At 30.3% G+C, this 22,924-nt stretch overlaps 2 protein-coding genes and 1 pseudogene across 2 annotated transcripts; all 3 read right to left on the bottom strand.

The window, feature by feature from the left end:
- Positions 1–5,678: 5,678 nt before the first annotated feature.
- LOC111291173 (F-box/kelch-repeat protein At3g23880-like) lies at positions 5,679–7,165 on the bottom strand. The gene has a single exon (XM_022882796.2). The coding sequence runs from the start codon at positions 7,062–7,064 to the stop codon at positions 5,895–5,897; it is 1,170 nt and encodes a 389-aa protein (XP_022738531.2). The 5' UTR covers positions 7,065–7,165; the 3' UTR covers positions 5,679–5,894.
- A 1,413-nt stretch (positions 7,166–8,578) lies between these two features.
- LOC111290144 (GDSL esterase/lipase At4g10955-like) lies at positions 8,579–12,666 on the bottom strand (annotated as a pseudogene).
- Positions 12,667–17,361: 4,695 nt separating this feature from the next.
- LOC111290557 (GDSL esterase/lipase At4g10955-like) lies at positions 17,362–19,922 on the bottom strand. The gene is made up of 3 exons (XM_022881904.2): positions 19,765–19,922; positions 19,217–19,337; positions 17,362–18,454 (listed from the first exon to the last, which is right to left on the bottom strand). The coding sequence occupies exons 2-3, from the start codon at positions 19,309–19,311 to the stop codon at positions 17,485–17,487; spliced, it is 1,065 nt and encodes a 354-aa protein (XP_022737639.2). The 5' UTR covers positions 19,312–19,337; positions 19,765–19,922; the 3' UTR covers positions 17,362–17,484.
- Positions 19,923–22,924: the final 3,002 nt, after the last annotated feature.

The raw sequence follows: 22,924 nt of genomic DNA, 5'->3' as shown, positions 1-22,924 counted from the left end.
ATAAGAGATGCATCAGGAGGAAATATTGTAGCTAATTAAACGGTTGAGATAGTAGAGTTTCATTCACTTCTGGCGCACATTAACAACATGCAAATATTTATGAGAAATTATCACAACAGTGAAGCTTTTATATATTTATTATGAAAACAATAATAAATAATCAATTATATATGAACGAGCTAATAGCTGACCTGTCCATCATTAATAATTATTATCCCCCAAATGAAAAAAAAAAAAAAAAAAACGAAAAAGAACAGTTCACAATTTATTTTATGATCTAAACTCTAAAATCTTAAGCATTATATATTTCGTCCATTATTGCCCTTCTAGCCACAAGAAGATAGGACCCATGGGAATTGGTTGGATAGACGTCACATAATTCAATTTTTGTGAAAGCTACGGCGTTATCCTTTAGCTTAAAAGCTTAAAATTCTTTTAGACGTTTGTGAAATTATAAAAATAAAATTAAATAAATAAATAAAAACACACACAAAAAACACAAACAAAAAAAAAAACAAAAGTTTATCATCCCCACATAGGCTGGTTACTTCATAATGTGGAAAAGATCAGCCACTATAACGAAAAATAGGGTAAGAATTCCTACCAACCATTGTGGCACTTGAAACTGGCAAGCTAGTCGAGACTCTTTCCTACACTTGAATCTTGTTTGTATGTATCAAATATATGTCAAACACTATACGTAGCATAATCTGTTGTCTTGATGTGGGGTTGATTTCAATATTATTATATGATTGAAATCGTTACAACTTGGGTTCGCAAATCATATTTTTATAGAAAATTGCTTCAATCATTATGATCATTTTTGGTTTTCAATAATGGAAAAGAAGTTAAATACTTCAAACAGACTAGTAATTAGATGATATATTATTTGCATTATTTAGGGGTAGGGTCCTCTAAATGTACAATGCTTGCATGTGTCAGGAACGATTGCAATTGAGGGAAAAGAAGGGTGATTAACATTCTATAAGTACCACATGTTAGGGTTTCTCTTTAGTTTGTATTTCTATTGGATTAAATCCTTCTGGTTTTTATGTGATCATTGCCAAATCATTTCTTTTACGAAGGAAGTCTAGCCTAAAAATAAAGAAAGAGATTTTAAGTATTAAGATTTGAATTTTAAATTTATTAACTATTACATTTTAAATATTATTACATAAATCAATTGGACAAAATTATTTATTAATATATGTACATCTATTTTTGTTCACTGTCATTCTAGTTCTAGTCCCCAGTTTTATAAATGAGTGAAGATCTATATATGTAATGGAAGAGAGATGGTCCAAATCTCTATCCTATTGTGTACTAGAACAACAATGCAAACAGAGACTTAACTATTCTTTTGTACATTTATAGATCATATAACATGGATCGATATGAATCATTAGCCATCTTGGTAATTCTAGATTCAGATCATACATATCCATTTAAGTACAATTTATAGCATTAAATTTACCCTCATTTTTTTGTTGGCGGGCTGAAAGATAATGATCAGCAGAAGAAACAAAAGAAGCAAGCATTCAAAACAAATTTTCATTTCCATGTATATATAAATATATATATGTGTGTGTGTGTGTTTCGTCTGTACGGTCAATTTTGGTCCATATGGAGCAGGCAAGTCAAGATATAGATTTGTCAGCATCTATGCGATTAGGTTAGAAACTCCAGGGGTGGGGTTAAAAGCTTAACTTTGTTCACTTTTCCAATGGTCCTTTCTTGTGTGATTTATCGTATTAGCCACTAGTCAGAATCAGTTTTCGAGGCAGCGAGGGAGCAAAGGCCTACATGGTGTTTAGTAGCCTGCACGTTCGAAGTCCCAATTCAGCACTCGTGATCATGCTGCATGCTGAAAAGGTTTAAGATCAAATGCCAAAAGTTGTATTTAGTACGCCCTCTAAACTCAGATATTATATATGTACATATTGCGGGATAATTTTGGGAACATGAGATTTACACACGAGGAGTTATTATCTACAATACTATCAAAAAAGAAAGGCAAACTGAGTTCTCATAACTTAAGCTGTCGGTAATTTTAGAGAAATTCCTTCCTCGATCACCGTCACGGCAATCAGCATCGCCCAGAAGTATGATTGTCGTCGATTGTGCAGATCATTATCCAAATTTATGTCACTGTTTGTAATACATGGTTCATATAGCTTGCATGGCTTACCAAAGAAATCGGCTCTTCTAAGACAAAAAAAAAGGGGTCAGTTAGTGACTGACTTCCTAATCTGCCAGCTGCATGCCCATCTCTATCATTTGCATCCATTCAAAGATTCTCAACTTGTTTAATTTATAATGATCAACAATTGTGTTGGATGCAGGTGCAGGACTTATCATCCATCCCATAGGTAATTAATTGCTGTGGCTTCCACCATTGACTCTGCACTTTTATCACAGATTTCCATATTCATTATTGCTGAAGTACTATGCTATGGGAGTGGGATCCTTGAAGAAATATCACTTCCCCTCATTACGATCACAATCATCCACAAAGTATGAGAAAAAGTTGCAGTGTTGGCATTAATGTTAATCATGTTCTAGTAAAAGGACGCCAGGAGATTAGGACAGGCATATCGGGACATTAAAATATTTTCAATTGTCGACCTTTTTCTTGTTCAAAACAACGACCCTATAACAGTATTTTGAAATGGATTAATGAAGGAAAACGTAGAAAAGATGAATAGACTTTTAAAGCCTTGTAAATTTTATTTGACAAGGTATCTAAACATAAAAAAGAACATGACGAGAGAAAAAACTTCTACCATTGTTGATGTTTAAAAAAGGTTCTCTGTCAACAATTGAACTTACGCCTTCGTTCGTGGATGCATCGAGTATCATCTTCAGAAGAAAGGCTCAGCTTATTATGGTCAATTCATGCAAGCATTTTCTTATATCTTATCAATGGATCATACGAAAACAGGATAATTTGGATTTTATAGACTTTCGAGCCAATGCTGACGGAATGGCACATCCTCCGTCTTGACATTTTACTCATGGAAGCATTATCTCCTGCAATTGACCCTAGTCCCGAAGTTTAGGCGTGCTTTTTTCTTTCCCTATTTGTTTTGGTCTATGCTCAATTGAGTTATGATCCAAGGTTGCTGTGACCAATATAATAATTCGCAAACTATGGGTACGGAAAGAGAAGAGAGAAAAACAAGGCACAACATTTTCTGTCAAGCTTTTAGCAGAAGCATAGAATCATAAAGAAACTTGATAACAGTAGTGTAAGAGAATTCAGGAGGGGGAAAATGTTTAAGTTTCGTTTAGTAGCAGTAGTTTCCTTTTTTCCAGATTTAGTTGCTTGATATAACTTTCGGTAGTCTTCAGGAAACATTTTGGTCTGTTTGTGTTGTAGCTTCAAGGTTGTTAATATTGTACCATATAATATTTCAATTTTCTTTAAAAATATGATATATACTGATATTAATAGTTTTGGTATATCATTTCAAATTTTTCAATTTAATATAAATTTATTTATAAATATATATGAATTTGTACATTATAATAATATTAATAATCTACAAAATAAATATACAAAATATTCAAAAATCAAATAAATAAATTTTAAAATATAAAAATAATATCATAATATTTTTAAACATTTAATATGATTATATGATTTTTAAATAAATATTTTTTATACAAATATTAAAATAAAAACAAAGAAATGAAAAGATTAACATTAACTTCTCGATTGATAAGCTTTAAAAAGAAAGTACAATTACTTTCTTAAAAAAGATTCAAATATTTATGAGCTTTGATTAGAAAAAACAAAGTTTAAAAAGAATAAGTTACAATAAAAAATAGAAAAACTTAATTTTAAGGTTTATTTTATCAATTAATATTATTTTTATTTGGTTAAAAATAATCAAACAACAAAAAATAAATTAAAATTGTAAAATATGTTTCATATTTACGTATTGGTTAAAATAAGCTAATCTATCAAAATTTATCTAAATTAACTGAAACTAATGAAAACAATCAATATTACCTGATATCAAATACGGTATAAAAAATATTCTTTAAATGTATTATATTTTAATATAATTGAAGTATACCAGTCAATGTAATCAGTATCGAAATGAAATTAACAACTATGACCATATTGGCACATGTATCAGCAGAAATTGATCCGCTTTTAGTTCATTTTGGAACTAATGAAATTTTCAGACATGGTAGATACTTTGAAAAACAATTAGAATTAATGCATAACTGAATACTGACTTCATAAAATCATATAACTAGAGTGAGTAGTAATCACTTACTTGGTTTTCTAAATTCTTAATGTTTCCTCGTATCTTAAACTGACAGCTAGAGATGCAAAACATTGACAAAATAGTATAAAGCCTAAAGGTTCCCTATCCTACTTGGGTGAGAGAAGAAAACTTCTGATATTGTCCAGTGAGTAAGCCGCTAGCTTTCTCAGAAATAGAGCTCTGGTAAGGAATATTCCATCTTTTTGCATTTGTAGTAGACCTTTTCATGGAAAGTTCCCTCAAAATTGAAGTAAGAATCAAGTTCAAGTGAACTAACAACGGTCTTCATAAAAGGGGAGATTGCTTCTTTGGTCCATTATCGCAAAGAAATAAAGAACAGTAAACTCAAGAACCCTAAAAAGGAGAGATAGAATTAGATATATTATTGAAAGCAATGATGTCATGAGTCAAAGAGCAAACAACTATGCTTGCAGAGTATTCTGACTTCTAGATGAGACAAAAACACTAGGAAGTTGAGATTTTTGCTGAACAATGGAAAATGAAAATTGGCTTTACGCTAAAATTGTGGCAATAGTAGCTCGTGCAATGCTCAAAGCTTGCTTACGAGCTGAGGCGGATGTCTTAACTGTCTTGTCATGGGATTGAATTAGATTAAAGCAGAATCAAAGTTAAGAGAGAAAGATGAGGAGGCCACTGCAAGAAAAGTTTGAATTAACTTAAATGGGAGTCGAAGGGTGTGTCGGGATTACATAGGATTAGAGTTTCTTCATCGTAATGCAAGGAGAAGCCAGTGGCAGTGACTGAAGGCAGAGTTAGTAGCAAAAGAAGAGGAAAGGATTTACAAGAAAGACAGATCTCAGATGACAGAGCCAGAGACCCAGAGACATTTCACAATGAAATCACAATCTACTAATCATATGAAAAAAATAGTATAGGGAAGGCAGGTTTTTAGCAGAAAAGAAGGCTTCGTTTCCCTCCCCTGCCAAAACTTTATGCTCCAAGATAATTATGAAGAGGCAGCTCAAACCTCAAAGCTATTGAGGAGGTTTAGTTACTCTGTCTTGCTAGTGCTGCCCATTAGGATAGATAACCATTCTCCAATAGTCCGTGGCCACTGCTACACAAACTCAAGAAAATGCAAGGTTTTCCTGTGCCATCATCCAAGAGAGTGGGCAATGGGGGCATTGGCTATGTAACATTTCCATAAGCCAAAACCAACATGCTCTGAATAGCTACAGGAAGGAATAGCTCAATACCCAATGTGATACGATGATAGTTCTCCGATTCTGCCACACCACAACAGGGTCTGAAATCCAGTTTCTTCTCCCTTTGGGAATGAGTGGGAAAGAATGAAAGGAGGAAATCGCCACATAAGCATGTATAATGTAAGGCCTCTCATCAGAAAACATATATATAAATATAGAAAAGAGAAACTCATTCTTGTCCATTGCTAAGTTCACCATGTATTATACCAAAAATTGAAGTCAGAAAGCAACATTATAAACTCAATAGCCATCCATGTTCATTTATAAAACAAAAAGATACTTCAACTAAAGTCTTTACCAATTTATACCTACTAAAATTAAAAGCCTAAGCAAGTTGAAAACAACCAAACCGACCTAACTTTGGGAATGCTTTTGCTCCTCTACCATCTTAGCTTCTTCCATGGACTGGCACCAAGCTCTCCACATAACTGTAACCTTGTAAACAGAATTCAACACAATCAACTGAAAGCCTTTTAGTTCCTTCATCAACTGGATCGAACAACAAAAGACTCGGCTGATTCTCTCTATCTCTACCTCCCATATGTTTAATCACCAGTTCACGATCTCTCCAAGTCCCCATTGGAACCAAAGACTTGGAAAAATTCTCAACCACAACCATTTTAGTCCAATCTTTCACCCCATCTTCACGATCACTCATTACCCAAAACTCGAACCGATTAATATTATTACCATTAGCAGCAAAAACTAATGGATATACAGCAATGGCCAATGATCCCATGTAAGACATAACCTTAACATTACCATATCGAGTAACGGGTGGCAATGGTATTGTCTTAAACACCTCTCTTCCCATATCAAAAGAAATAAGAACCTTTCGATCGGCGAAACTTTGTAATCCAATGGCTGCCCAATTCAAACTACCATCAACAACCACTCCATCCTGTCCTCCACATAGCAAACCTAACTTGAAACTTTCGTTTATTTCTTTCCAAACCCCTTCCCTCCATGAATAAACTTCAACCCTTAGAGAAGACGACGCATCATTTCCTCTAAAAGAAACGATCCTGACTAGTTTATAATCATTGTTGAAAGAATCAAAGCCGAACCCAAGAAAGACCAACCAAATAGGGTTACTCCTGGAGGAACTAATCAAAGGAAAAGGGAGGCGTTTAAATTGCTTAGTACCAGGGTTCCACAATACGAAATCAGAAGCATAACAAGGGGAAACATCGAGACAAACCAAACCATCGACGGAACCGACGATTTTCGGAAACCGAGGAAGTGATTCTTCCAAGGGAATACGCAAGAGCTGGGTGCCGTAATTTTGAGTGGGGTTAGTGATCAGCATCTCGCAGTCCCAACCTGATTGGGTATGGTAGCGGCGGATGAGAAGAGATGGGTTGGGAGAAGAGCGGCGGAGATGGGCGGCTACGAAAGCAGGGGTAGAAGTGAGGTGGGCCCAGTTTTTGGAAACGGATTTGAATCGGGTTAGGGATTTGACGGGTAATCTAGAGAGGATGTCGGTGATGGTATTTTTAGGTAATGACAATGAGGTAGCCATTGTTCTCTGCTTTCTTCCTAAGCAAGAAGAATTCATTCGCCTCTTTCCTTCTGTTTTTCTTTTTGGGTGTTTGGGTCTTTCAGTCTTCTCCAAAGCGAGTTGAATATGGGGAAAAAAAAGTACGATATTTTTAGTGCTAATATCTTCATACACTTTCTCTCCAAAAAAAAAAAAAAAATCTAATAACGATGAAACGTAAATTTTTATTAACTTTTAAAATAAATACACAAAAATTTTAATTTTCTTAAAAAAATTTCCCATTAATACTTTTTAAAAAGATAATTATTCTTTTAAATTGATATTTTCTTATTTTTCAAAAATCACTTCCTCTATCTCAAATTGTTCTATTGTTATTAATTTTTTTTAGGTTTTAAAAAATTTATTTTAATATAATTAATATTAAATTTTATTTTTTTATAAAATTATACTTTCATCATTTTTAATATTAAAAATATATAAAATATTTTTAGAAAAGAATTTTAAATATTAAAAAAATAATTTTAAAACATTTTTAAAAAAGATAAATAAAAAAATAAAACGGAGGGAGTATAAATTTACAAGTGTTAGGGAATTTCTTTCTCTTCTAACGGCCCCAATCAGTTGAATACTTGCATGCAAGCCTTAGCCCCGAAACTGGTTTCGTGGGAGTTGGATCAGGGCTTGTAATTTTGTATATATTTTCTTGGATTAAATTATTTTTCGTTTTTTTTTAAATTAAATAAATAGACACCATCCATTTTAAAAGTAAGGCCTATTACAAGTCTGAAGAGTACTGCTAAATACATCTCAGTATTTTTACTTCACATTTCAGTATTTTTTATTTTTTTGTAATTTAAATTATTTAATTACCTTTTACTCAATACACCTTATATTTAAAACATAAATTTATCAAAAAAACCAGAACACCACGTTCCCTTTCTCTCACATTCCGTCTCCTCTCTCTCTTCCTAATCTAAAACTTTGAAAGATTTTAAATCCAATCAAGCCAAATTTAGAGAAAATTTTATACATTTGAAGTAAAAAAACATAAAATCAAAGATAAATCATTTGTTTTTTTTATTTTTTCATTTAATTTTATGTTTAATTTTATAAAATTTCATATTAAAAGGTTTTGATGTAATTTAAAACTTCTGAAAATAGATTTTTAAAATATTTTAACGGTTTCTAAAAATGAATGTTCAGAAACTTTCAAAAATTTTTGAAAATCCAAGGTTTTCGAAAATCTATTTTCAATAAATTATATGACTGTTTATAAATTTATTTTCGAAAAAATTTATGACTTTTTAAATATTTATTTTTGAAATTTTGTGTAAAAAAAAATAATTAAATAATTCATTTACAAAAAAAAAAAAAAAAACTGAATCATGAAGAGAAATTGAAGGACATTTTAGAGCACTCAAGTCTCAACCATAACTTACATTGAATTAATTTGTCAAGAAAAACTACTGACAATAAAAATCAAACTAAATCTTACAAGTAAACTAAGCAATTTTTTAGTTTTTGGTAATATAAATTTGTTTTCTTAGGTTGTTAATAAGATTCTAACCATGAATCTACTCCCATGTTAAGGGTGATGTGATCTGAATGTTGTTGCATGAAACTAATATGCGGCAGTCGCTGCCACTCACATAATAAAAATTAAAACCAAAGCAGTTCACACTTCCACCAACCAAATCTTTTAAAGCTATTTATGTAGTCAGTTACTCACTAAACAAGAAGTATAGGCTCATAGTTGAACTTACCATCCATGCCAAAGAAAAATGTTCAGACCAAGTCACGCACAAGGACTACAACATTCCCTAGCCTTGGTCCAAGACTCCGGGTAATGTCTAATCCACACGACAATGTTGAGGATATATGTTGGAAAGAACCAGTTCAATTCTTGAACACCTAGTTTTTTCCTCTTCAATTCAGTTACTAGTGTTTAGGCAACAAATTGATTTCCAACAGGGGAATAGATTGATCCATCCACTAAATAAATTGTGTCAGACAGATTACTTGAACTGGTGTAGTTCAACCTGACCAATAAAATTAGGGACCCTCCAATGTTCAATCCCATGAGCTGTTTTAAAATTTGGAAGTGAACTTAGATTAATAGTCATATAAGCTGAAGGAAGCAGATGCAATGCTTCTGAATTCTTCTTCAACAAGATTGAGAAGAGACAGACAGTTGAATTCTATGTTGAAAGCCTTTTGGTTTTACTACCTCCGATCTGATCCATCTTCTTCCTGTGTTCAAAATAGCCCTTATACTCTGAGCAAGCAAGATCTATTGGATTCAAAAGCAGGTAAGGAGTCCATGTAGATAATGCAGTGAATGAATCATCTTGCTCAGGCTTTGGATGGCGACCCTTTATGGCAATTGTCAGTGCTGCATTAACTACACTATTTGTGAAGGGAATCCCATTTTTCAGTACTATCAACTTGTGTATTTCTGCTGGCGCAGACATGAATGGGGATTGAAGAGGTAAGTTTCGACCAAACAAGCCATCTTAGTCAAGCTCTTTACACCGAGCAAAGCCACGGCTAAGCCAAGTGAATGTCCTCCTAACCAAATGTTGGATCAATCTGCAGTAGCAGCTATGTCCTCCACAAACTTCTTGGCGAGCTGAAATCGGGAGCAGAAGCATAGGATATCCAACTTGAGATCAAGGGAGATAGAGGCTGCAGTATTCAGAGTAATCAGAAAGGCAATAACAAATTTGGGGCATTTGTAGGTGTAGATTCTGTAGAATTGTGAGCAGAGGAGTTGAATTCATAAATGGCACCAAAAATTAATTGATCACCGTCATCTACAAGAAGATGGTTGAGTTGAAAATTAAAGGATTCCCACGTTCTAGATGATTTTTCTGGCGCTTACGTTCTAGAACATAAACGCTCTGAACTAAGCTCAAAGCAATTGATCTTCGATGATGCTCATTTCTCCTGCAAAAATTCTCATTCTAGTTACAAGTTTACAAATACTTTTAAGAAATCTATCTTTAGCTCTGAAGTCTCATTTTCTGATTTTCAAGTTTTTACAAACTCTCCAGAGTCGAAAGTCATATACAACATTGGATTTTTTTGGGAAAAAAAAAAATTCAAGTGAAAGGATGAAGGTGTTTAAAAGAAAAATCGAGCCTCTATAATATTTGAGCTTGATTTTTCTCTCTTTTCCATCTAATTTCAATTTTGTTTATGCTTAATTTCACATATATTTCTAAATATTATTATTTTTCACTTATATTTATTGATACAGTTTGGGCTTAAGGCAAAATTTGCCCGATTCTTTTTAACTTTTTTTTTTTTTGTTTTGCCTTGTCCCAAAATGGCTTAGTATCAAAAATTACCAAGGTATACCGAATTAAAACCTTAAAATTTTATCTTCTTCCTTTCTCTTCTTCCACTTCCGCCTCCGTTCTTTTTTTTTTTTTTCTTAACAACTTCGCTCCTTTTTTTTCTTTTTAACTCTAAAACTTTTCATCAAATTTGCATACTTTGCCATCAATCTCTCCAAACTCTTCTTCAAATTTGCACCTTTTGCCTTCAATCTCTCCAAAACTATTCTTTGCTTTTTTCCGTTCTTGAAAAATGGAAAGAAATTTTGAAAGTTTTTCAAAGCTTAGAATTTGATTGTTGATTATTTATTGTTTGATTGTGGTGGTGGACGACAGTTATGGTGGTGAATTATTGTTTAATTTTTAGAAACTTTGTTTTGGAATTTAAGAAGAAAATTCTACATCTTATTTTGTTTTATTTTTCAAGGTATACATGAGTTTTTGAAAGAAAATTCGAAATTCTAAGAATGAAGTTCATATCTTTGTTTTTTGATTTTTTAATTAAAAAATAATTTTTAATTTTCGAAAATTTTTTTTGGAAGTTTCCAGAAAGATGCAGAATGTAGATCCAACGGGGGCTTACGCCTTCTTTTTTCTCCTACATCAAAATCTTTCCTTTTTACGTTCCATCGTTTAAGTTGTGTACAATTGTTTACTGTTTATTTTATGCTTTTGATTTTATTCATCTTATATTTAATATATATTTTGATAGTTTGAAACCATCTTTTAACTTGTGGTTGGTTGTCTGGGAACCTGATGATTATATAGTTCATGTTTCTAGCATTTGGTTTGAGTCATTTATCCTTAAATTTTCTATTATTCAAGTGAATGCAATCTTTGATTACGAGGGGATCATTATTATTTAGACTATTCATTGTTTTTATTTTTGTTCATGTCTTTTTTGATTCATCAATCCAAAAGGTATAGCTCTGAAGGTCAATAGCTTCTTGAATTTTGAATTTTTTTAGAGTTTTAATTTTTTTTTTTTTTGTATATTTTTGAAATTTTAAATTAGTAAATTCTAGAACTTTAAATCTAAAAAAGAATTTCATATCCAAAATTCATTTGGATTAATTTATCTATAGGATTTTTTTTTTGAAAAAAAAAAAAAACCTAAACCATTTTAAAGATCATCACAATCTCAATCTGTGGGTACTTAGGCATAAGCACCACAGCCCACAGCTTTAAATTTTGCAAATTTTAGAAGTTATGTACCTATAGTTTTCTTGTTTGTTTATGTATCAGTGTTTTTTTTTTTTCAAATTCGAGTAATTTTATCATTATATCCAAAGACTCATCTACAACCTCTTATACTAAAAAGATCCCAAAGGATTTGGGCTTCACAACTGACTTTTTGTTTGCTTGGGTTCTCATTTCTATTGTTTTGCTTTTAGTTATTTTTTTATATCTTTGAAAGTTTCCATGCCCTGCTAGAGAACTTGTTTTTCCGGGAACTTATACTCTATATTAAAGGAGTCTATGGACATTTAGAAGAGCAACAGTTGTCCAAATTTATCATTTGCCATGGAAAAATCTATTAATTACAATTTTTGTTGTATAAAAAAAAATTTACTGCCACCTATTGTTTACTAAATATTACGTGGTAGGAGTTCTTAATAGGTATAACAAGGAAAAACAATAGATCATAGAAAACGAGCAAAAAAATTTTAAAAATACTTGAAGAAAAAGAAACTAATAAAATACGTTCTTCTCACAGCCACCCGAGTTTCATACTCTTGCTCTGTCTTTTTTTTTTTTTTTTCCAAATTATCTTTCCCTGTTTCTCTTTCTTTTGCTCTTTTTTTTTCACTAGTTCTTTCGTTTTTTCTCTAATAAACCTATGGCAAAAGAAAATGAGACGACCAGCTTTTGTCGTACAATCTTGCCATTCTAATATTTGAGTCTAACTCTCTTTCAAGCATTTTCTTTTATAGGTTTTTGGGTTTTTCAATGTTTCTTTTTTGTGTTTCTCATTGCATACAGAACTAAGATTTCTATTAGTTCTATAAAAAAATTTTCTTTTGTTGATTTTTTTATATTTTAAAGGGCATGTGCCTTTCCCCATTTTTCTTCTTCTTTTCCTTTTTTTATCTATCTTATCTCCCATGTAATATGAGTTTTGATCCTTTGATTTTAAATACAAGTTTTGACCGTTTGTTTGTAATAAATTTATAGATTAGCAGCTTTATTTTTAGTTTTTAGTCGAAACTTTTAGAAATTATAACCAAGAACTTCCTCGCTTCTCATTCTCCTCACTTGCAACCAATTCCTTCCCTCACAAATTCCAAAACCCCAAACCCCCCATTTTGTCCTTTTTCCATAGTCAGGTGGCTTTATTAATCAAAAACTCTCTTTCTTTATTTTGCTAAAAAACCAATTTGCCACTAACCCATACGTGTTTTTTTTTTCCCAATTTGATGGTTCAGCTAACGAAGAAACAGAGGGGATAGACGAACCTTTCTTCGATGATTTAATGAAGAAAGAGGAGGGCGACGAAGATGACAAAAAAGAAAGCAGTGTTGATTTGTTGATGAGATTCTTACAAAGCACGTTTAGGAAGGTCACGAAGCATGCCCAATATGACCCTAGTGTTGGGAATATTGACTCAAATCTCATAAGAGATTTGTTTGAGATTTGTTTGAGATTTGTCAGATATTGCTTGATGGACAAGAAGACTTACAAAAGAAGAATTCTAAGAGAAAGAGGATTCTTAATAGGTAAGTTTGACTTGCAAGAGAAGAATTCTAAAAGGAAAGGGATCTTAATAGGCAAGTTTGACTTACAGGAGAAGAATTCTAAGAGAAGAGGAATTCTTAATGGGTAAGTTTGTATGGTTATAAATAGGTGAAGTCTCTACAGGGTTAGGTATGAGAAAAAGATGTAAGAGAGTTGTAGGATTTTGTGGGATAGACACCCCATAGGAGTATTGGGGCTCTACGTCTTATGGGTGTGTATGTTTGTTTGTGATTGGACTAGAGGAGATTGAGAGGGTCCACATAGGTATGATGTATGGGAACATATGGGTATGTGTTTGGTTGTGTTGAAAAGGTGCACAAGAGTTTGGGTTTGTGTTTGTTTGAGTTTAGAATACTTCATAGGACTAGAGGAGATTGAGAGTGTCTTATGAGTATTGATTGTTGAGTGAGGTTGATGATTTGATGTATGTTTGTAATTCTCTACAACTAGTGGATCTTGTTTTTCATCCGTGGATGTAGGTCAGTTGGATCGAACCACGTTAAATTGTTGTCTCTTGTGTGTTTGATTTATTATTTGATTTCGTTTCCGCTGGTGTGATTGGATTGGAGGCTTTTAGCCCAACACCTAGTTGGTGAAACACTGAAGTCCCTCTGCTTTTCGTCAAAAATGTCATTAATGAATTTGAGATTTTTTTTGAGTTTTTTTAACTTTTTTTTAAATAGAATTTGTCTAATTACTGTTTTCTATTTTTTGTTTTAATGATAGGAATAGGTATTAACAATGATTGTTCAAGGTAATTTCTCAAATAGATTTGAGGTAATTTTAAAGGTTGTGTTTTTTTTATTTTTTTTACTTATTTTTTTAATTTTGTTTGGTTTGTAATAGTTATTTATTCTAATGTTTTACTATTATTATTTTAAAATGTTATTGTTGGTTAGATGTGAATGCTAATAAGTTTGTACCGTCTCTCAGCTTTCAAGTGAACTGAAAATTTGGACGAGGGAATTTACAAAATTGAAAAAGAAAAGATTGGTGCTTGGTTTTGTAATTAACTTGTAAGGAAGCGCATAAGACTTAATAACTTTGAATCTTAGTTCTATAGCTACTTTCATAAAGGTTGAAAGTACTACTAAATTTTTGCATATTAATTTCCGTTAGGTTTGTGGTTTTTTCCTTAAAAATTCCATTTGAAACCATATGCAATGAAACTTCCTTCAAGTTCAAGGTAAAGGGAAAAAAATATATAGAAGTACAAACCTTTCATCATATTTCTAATTTCATTATGAGAATTATTTCGAATTTTTAACTTATTTTTAAATTAAACTTATCTAATTAATATTTCTCTATTTTTTTGTTTTAGTGATAGGGCTAGCCATTAACAATGATAGTTCAAGGTAATTGGTCAGTTAGACATGATGTAATTTTGAAGATTATGTGTTTTACTTTTGCATATTACTGAATTTTCTTTGGTTGTTAATAGATATTTATTCTAATATTTTTTTATTATTATTTTATAAATTCTATTGTTGGTTTTGATTAAACAAAAGCAATATTTGTTTGATTATTCTAGGTTATAAATGGATTTTATGCCTATAATTTTTTTAATTTATGCTTTCTATCCTTTCTTGCTATTAATTCAAACCCGTATTTGTATATTATTATATTTTACATGTGTTGGTTCTATTATTAGTCATTCATAATTATTTTGAAATATAGATTTATCTATAGTACTTCAAAGGATACTTTATTTTCAATATTTTATCTTCTTTCATCCATCATGCAAGTTTTGTCATTATAAAAAAACCTATATGCTTTAAAAGTTATTGAAACAAAAAGAAATTAATACATAGGATTGATTTATGGTCAACTATAGGGCCAACATCTTTAATTAATTATCTACTATAGGGCTAACAAATGCAAAATTTGGAATGATTGTTTGACATGCACTTTGTCTTATATTTATGGTTGTGTTTTCCTTTGCTCTTATATTAGATTTCCCTATAATTCTTTTTGAAGTATTTGAAAGAGATGAGAGATGAAAGAGAATAAGGGAGAGAAGATATAGAAAGGTTAAAGGTGAGTGAAGAGATATGAAATAAGGCAGGACTTTGAATTGGTCATTACATTAGCTTTTTTCTTTCAAGTCAAATTCATGGTTTGCATAATTGATAATATATTTTTTCTATTTAATAAGCTTTGTCTTTCTTGAACATGTATTTTTCACGTATTCAGTTCATTGATGAATTCTTATATCCTCTTTTTGATACTCTTACCACATTGACTTCAATTTTGTCATTATAATATTATGTTAACTAATGCTATTGTCTACAACATAGTTAAGATATTATGGAAATTATGTAGGCATGTTGCTTTTAAATATACTGTTAACCTTTTAGGTATTTAACGGGGTTTATGTAGTATTTAGGTTAATATTATTGTCCATAATAAGCTTGAAATGATCACTTCAACTCAAATATTTAACCTATTGATGTTGACTACCTTGATAATGAGAGATTCAAGTTGTAAAGGATATCAAGGATGTTCACTTAGTTGTCGAGCATACTCCATAAAATCAGAGAGAATAAATTGAAGAACTTTGGCTTTCAATATAACTAAATGTGAGTCCCTTATTTTAAGTTTATTATATAATTGAAATTTAGTTATACATGATCTATTTCTTCATTTTTAATTTATTTAATTTGCTTTGAGGTCTGGGGGCATATGAGTTATAAAATATTGTTTGTTGTTGAAATTTGAAATATCTGAAATGAAAAAGCTAAATATTTTTATATTTAGTTTAACTTTTTTTATCACATGCATTTGTTAGTTATTGATTTTACCTTTGATCTTTATTTATTTAGTTTTGTATTATTAACCATATATATTCTTACTTTGAATAGAATTAAAGTTTTATTGCTTAAATTCTTTGCTAGATTAAAGTTAATGGTTTGAGATAATTTATTAGTGAATTTCTAATTTAGTGCTTAGTAATATTGTCATAAAATATTTAATACTTTCCAATTTGAACATATTCTAATTTGAAAACTTTCACAATTTATTAATGAATTTATTATCATAAAATATTTTCCATAACGAAATGTGAGATAGTAAACTTATTTACATTAAGGTAATATTTGGTATGAAGTGATCACTCAAAAAATTATGATGATTTTGACATGGTGATTACATCACTATGTTTAGTAACCATTCATGATCCTATTCAGCAGTAATCTTAAATTATTGAGAGTGATTAGATCATTACTTTGAAAGATGATATAATTTTCACTTAAAGAGACGAAAAGCTTTTATCATCGAAATAAAATGGTATATAAAATTAACAATACTCAATATTACCAATTTAATATGTAAATTAAAAACTTACTTAAAATTAATTGTTGTTTATTTATATTATAATTTTTATATTTTTAAATTAATATTTATTGTAACAAATTCAAAAATATTTTATGTGATCTTTTTAATTTTTTAAAATTTATTTATAATAAAATCTTTTAATTTTAATATATTAGTTCTATTTTGTAATTCCAATTTTTTTACATAATTTATATTATAAAAACTAGTTTACTATCAACTAATATATTTTTAATTTAATAATTTAATTATATTTATTATGAAATAAACAAAATATTACTAATATTTTATATACAAATTATTATCTTTAAATAGCATTAAAATCATTAACTTATGTAGTTATTATAATATGCATGATTATTTTAATATTTTCAAATAAAATAATATCTAATTTTTAATAATACTAAACACAATGATCTTTAATTATTAAAAATTAATAATTCTTAACCAAAAAAAAGATTTCAAATCATGAGTGATAAAATCTTTTTGGTAATAAAATCACTTCAGTAATTAAATTATCATAATAATTTTGAAAATGATACCAAACATTATCTAAAAGTAAGATAATAATTTCAAGGTGTTGGACAAGTGTCATCATGTAATTCTTTTAAGATTCTTCTAATAGATAGATGGTATAGATTAAGAAGTGCAAAGCCTGAAGTGAGACCAAAGAAGAGACCAACATGACCAAGCATGATTCTCAAGTCCACCAAAGTTCCTCTGCATTACCAAAAAACATGGCCGCAACATGCACAATGTAGATATAATGTTTTAGAAATTGGAATGCTACAAGCACTATCTGATTCTTAACACTGGGAAACAGAAAATCAATAGACATTCTTCAGTTTCCATTTTAAGTCTATTTCTTAAGAAGGTAACAAACGAGTGGAAATTACAATCTCAGGGTTCTTCAACGAATAAGTCAGTAATATAACTGTCCTTTACGCATATTTCAGAAAGAAAAAAAAAAAAAAAAAAAAAAAAAAAAAAAGAGAGGAAAAGACCTTTTCCATTATGCAGTGTTCTTAGAAGTAACTAGTCATCCGCTAGAAAAGGAAACATGCAAACATGCACTACCTGTACTCATGCAGTTCTATCTGACCAACAAAACTAGGATCCCACCACTGGTGAATTCCATGAGCTCGTTTGAAATCTGGAGACTGACTCAAATTGATAGTGAGATAGGCTGAAGGAAGCAGATGGAGAGGTTCTGAATCGCTCTTCAGTGAACCTGACAATAAACTCCTTACGGAATTCTGTGTTGCAATCCTCTCAATTTTTCCAGCCCCAATCTCCTCCATCTTCTTCCTGTGTTTAAAATAGCCGATATACCCAGAGCATATAGGATCTGCAGGATTCACAAACAGGTTTGGTTTCCATGCAGACAGTAAAACAAATGGATCATCTTGCTGACGCCTCTGATGGCAACCCTTTACAGCAACAGCTATTCCAGCTTTGACAATGCTGCTTGCAAAGCGAATACCATGCTTCAGCTTTTCATTCTTGATTATTCCTATAGGGACAGAGAAGAATGGGGGATTGAAGAGGTAAGTTTCAATACCATAACCCATCTTAGTCACATTCTTCCCAGCAAGCAATGAAATAGCTGATCCCAGTGAATGGCCAGCTAACCAAATACTTGAAGTTCCAGCAACAGCAACTATACTCTGCACAGCCTGCATTGCAAGTTGAAAACGGGAGCTTTCATGAAGTTTATTACGGATGCTCAGGAGATCCAACTTGAGATCGCGAGACATGCTGTCAGACTTATTTATGGTACCCCGAAAGGCAATAACATAATTTGGAGCACTTTGGGCAGAATGGTTGTAATTGAAAGCAAAAGAATTGAATTTATAAATGGCACCAAAAATGGAGCTATCAACATCATCTACAAGCTGATGGATCAACTGGAAATTGAAGAAGTCCCACCAAGGCAGCGCATGAGCTTGGGGGCCTTGGCGATTCTGTTGGCGGTCACGTTCTAAAATGTACACTCCCTGAACCAAGCTTGCAGCTACAGATCTTCGATGATGAAAGTTATTCCTATCAATGTAACACAAATAACCTCTTACATCTACTATCAAATGCCTTGAGTTGAACAATTCTTTTTTAAAAATACAGTTAAAAACTAGTTAGAAATCTATCCAAAGTCATGCCAGCTGAATATCACACAGTTAAACTTCTGCCAGTGGTACAATCTTTATTCATAACAAAATGTTTCACAGCTTGTGGTTAAAGCATGTTCATAAGTGCAGCTTTGGCCGCTGACTTCACTGATTTTGGCTTTAAGGGGTTGTGTTCACCAACATATCCTCTGAAATTTTATCTTGCTTAAAGAAAGTAGAATGGTCGTCAAAATATTAAGGTAACTAGCCCCAATCTTAGACAAAACTCTTGGGGTCAAATTATCTATTTTTCTTACTATTCATAATAATTTTATCAGCATGAGTTGTGGTGATTAGAGACAAGGGGTTTCAGCTTATGATTAACTGCTATCATACATTATGTACTAGCATTAAGGTTTGTCCGCTCCATTCTCAACAACATTGGTTAGTCTGTTAACAATTTAAGAATGCTCATTCAAAGAACTGTTATGAATTAAGATGCAATGCTGCTTACGACCCTTTTTGGATTAGTCTCCTTGACAAATTCCAGGAGTTTGATATTCCTACACTTCCAAGTTTATCAATTGTCTTAATGCCAAGACATATCTTGCAATGTTGTTCAGAAAAAAATGTAAGATGTAAACGTAAGTTAGAAATTCTTAATAATGTTACTCCCTCACTATGAAAGAAAGGTCATTACCAGTCAACTGCAGTGAGGTGTAAAGGTCCTGAAAGGCAGAAAATCTCTCTGGTAGAGGCCGGCTTCTCTTGCATTCTCAATTTCTTCTCTTCCATATATCCTGAACAAAGGAAAGGAAATGCTACAAGTAGTAGTAAAAGAAGATTCTCATGATTAATAAAATATGGAGATCCAGTGTTACTTTCTGCATGAATTATAGATGATTATCATGAAAAGGTTCTACTCTATATTTTTTTTCTTCATGCTTTCTTCATATTTAAAAAAAAAAAAAAACCTATCCTTGATTTCCGTTGATAAGTTTCTGTAAACCCAATTTTGATTTCCTTTGATAAATTTCTGTTTTTGTTTGAAGAAAAATTCTAAAAGAACCCTCCCCGACCCCCAAAAGAAATTGAAAATCATTAAACCACCAAGATTGATGATTCTCGATCACTTACATCCAAACACTCAGACATACGGCACCTTACATCAAGAGAACTTTATCCCAAAACATTAGAGAGGGAGAGAGAAAGCAAGAAATTCAAGTATGTGAATGAAAATCCATTTACCTCAACGCGAATCAACGAAGATTTCCAAATTCACCTTTCCTTTTTTCTCTCCTCTTTCTTTCCCCTTGACATGAACCAGAGAGAGTTGACTAGGAAGCGGTATTAACAGGAACAAGCACAAGTTGCCAAAGTTTCTCTTTTTTTCTGCCTTTTTATTTTATTCTTTTTCCTTTCTTATTTTGGCGTGTATATATAAAAAACTATATTTTCTATTATTTTAAATTGTGAAATTTTAATAGAAGGAGAATTGCATGCACGTTGGCAAGAAGAAAAAAAAAACCGATGGCCGATTTCAGGAAATCAGATTTTAAGAATTGTAATATGTTATTCTTGGGGTCTTGTAAATTAACTAAATGTTTTTTTTTTTGGGTAATGTTAACTCCATGATAGATCGCCCACAACTTTGCTTGATCAATAAAACAATCGCCAAAAGAATAAAGAAACCTTGTCACCATTTTTCCTTTTTCTCTTCCGATAACTCCTACAACTCCTGTCTTATTGTTTTATTAGTCCCAATTGCCATCAACATTAAGTTTATTCCACCTCATTTCAGGTTCCCTCCAATTCAGAAGAATCTTTTTTTTTTTTGTTTTGCCTTTCCATAATGTTTGTTGAGATTTGAATCATCCCATTCTCTCATCACTTTCTCCACTATTTCCCATTTGATTGTTGGAGTTTTTTCCTTTGCCATTAAAATTTTATTTCTCCATTTACTAAATATATTTATTTTCTTCAAAAAAAAAAAAAAACGTATTTGTTGTAAAACTATTGTGATGTCTCAACTGACAAAAGATTTTATTTCTTTGAAGCAGATTTTATCTGCTTTGCTTTAGTTAATAGAAGTGGTAGGGAGAAAGGAAAAAAGGAAAAAAAAAATTTAATTCAACTCCCCGTGGGCAATCCAACCATGTAGATGATGGATATGTAATTGACGTGGCTTTTAGTACTCCATTTAAGGAAAAAGATTAAAAGTCCTTTTGTTTAGGAATAAAGATTTTAACGTGCCCTTATGTAAGAAAAAACTCGATGTTTTCGTTTATTGTTATATTAAAAACTAAAACGCTACGTTTTATAATAATTGAAATATATAAGTAAAACTTAATTAGAGATGGGGGGCATCGATCCCTGTACCTTTTGCAAGCGAAGTAAGACTCAACCATAGGAGAAACACCCTTGCTTCTCATCTAGCGAGCAGTTTTTTTGAAATCAAAATTTATAAGCTTAAAAATGTTTCTAATTGGAGTCAATAGAACCCAAGAAGTGAGATGACAAAAGGAAGCCATACTAACAAATTTAAAAAGTCACTAGATGGATTATTCATGGGTTGTCATAGGTTAAGTTTTTTTATTTTTAATTTTTATTAATTAAAATTTTAATTTATTATAAAATTTATCGAATTAAAAAATAAAAAAATAAAAAGATGAAAGTTTAAAAATTCCAAATGAAAATGACATGTGGATACATTTATTGGCATCCTCTCCTCACAAAATTTGTCTAATTAAAAAATAAAAATAAAAAACCCAAAAAAATTTTAAAAAGTAAAAATAAAAACAAAATAAAAAAAATAAAAATACTATTCATCATTGTTTTAATTGATCTAAAACAATGTTTTTGACAACAATTCATCAATTTCAGTCTAAGGTGCACTTTGACTTTTTTTAGGTAGTTTTGATGCCTATTTAGCTAACAGGATATTTGCCATAACCAAGAACAAAAAAATTTTAAAAATAAAATGAAAAAGAAAAAAATCTAATTAAAAAAATAAAAATAAAAAGCCTCAAAAAAATGAAAAAAAAAATACAAAAAAAAATTAAAAATGACTTCACGAAGGGTGGCATGTAAACACTTTTTTGTTATATACTTGAGGCTACAAAAATTTGAACCATAATCATTATAATTAAGGGTTTAATACTTTATCAACAGATCACATGACTCCTGACCATACATACATTTTTTTTAGTTAAAAATATTAATTTTAAAAATTAAAGTATTAAATAATAAATTTATTAATCTATATATAAGTATAAAATAAAATTAATAATAAAATATATTTTTTTATATATTCCCTAAAATACGTTGGGACCATAATTATCAAAACTGAATCGGATCACCGGTCCGACCGAGTGAATTGGTGAATCGATGCCGAAACCAATCCAATTCTGTAATTAGATCAATTTTACAATTAAACCATTTTAAACTATTGTGAACATGCAGTTTACGTAATAAATCAGTAAATCGGATGGTTTTTTTTTTAATTAGACTAATTCAATATCAACTAATAAGTTTAGGTAAAATATGAAAAAAAAACCCTTCAAGTATTCAAAATAATATAATTAAACTCTTATATTACTATTTCATCTAAATAAACCCTATAATTCTTATTTTTTACTATCAAAGCCCTAATCTTTATATTAATTATATGTTGACATATTTTGACACGTGAATAATAATATTGTAAAAAAATTTATATAAGTATAAAAATAAGCAATTTAAAAAAATGATCTAAAAAAAAATTTTATTAATTGATACCATAATTAAAAATAATTATAGAAATAATAATATATAAAATTAATAAAAATGATTAATTATTTGACCACGATCGAAAATAATTAATAAAAAAATGCATATATGTAAAATTAATAAAAAAAAATCTGCATTCATATAAAAAATATAAAAATATTTTAATTTTCTTTTTACTAATTTTCATATAAATATAAATATTTCCCTTTCATTAATTTTATATATAGATATTTTTTTATTACATAAAGATTAATTATTATATATTAATAAATAGTATTTATATTTTAATAAATATAAATAATAATTAATTATAATTGTTTATTACTTATATTTATTATATTTATTAAAATATAAATATTATTTTTAACTATTAAAATATAAAATATGATTTTAATAAAATGTTAAGTAATTTTATTTCTAACTAGTAATAAATTGTTTTATGAATTTTATATTTTGAAATTTGTAGTTTATGATATAACTTAAAATTTATAGTTTTAAAGTTAAATTATTAAACTATAACTTTAGTTAAAAGTTTGAATTTTAAATTTTTAAAATATTTATATTTTTTTAATATTTTTATTGAACCAACTATTAATCTATTGACATGATGGTTGAATCATTGAACTAATGACTCAAAACT

This window comes from Durio zibethinus, chromosome 11, assembly GCF_047325235.1.
Source record: "Durio zibethinus cultivar Kanyao isolate XHJ-2024 chromosome 11, ASM4732523v1, whole genome shotgun sequence".
NCBI classification, from domain to species: Eukaryota; Viridiplantae; Streptophyta; class Magnoliopsida; order Malvales; family Malvaceae; genus Durio; species Durio zibethinus.
The sequence above is the reverse complement of the archived record's forward strand: the minus strand, read 5'-3'. Positions and strand labels throughout refer to the sequence as shown.

What these genes read in the sequence shown, in the direction of transcription:
- LOC111291173 (XM_022882796.2), bottom strand. Translation starts at nt 7,064, where the DNA reads ATGAATTCTTCTTGCTTAGGAAGAAAGCAGAGAACAATGGCTACCTCA.
- LOC111290557 (XM_022881904.2), bottom strand. Translation starts at nt 19,311, where the DNA reads ATGGAAGAGAAGAAATTGAGAATGCAAGAGAAGCCGGCCTCTACCAGA. An exon ending in CACCTCACTGCAGTTGACTG is followed by an intron (nt 18,455 to 19,216) that starts GTAATGACCTTT and finishes TTACATTGATAG; the next exon opens with GAATAACTTTCATCATCGAA.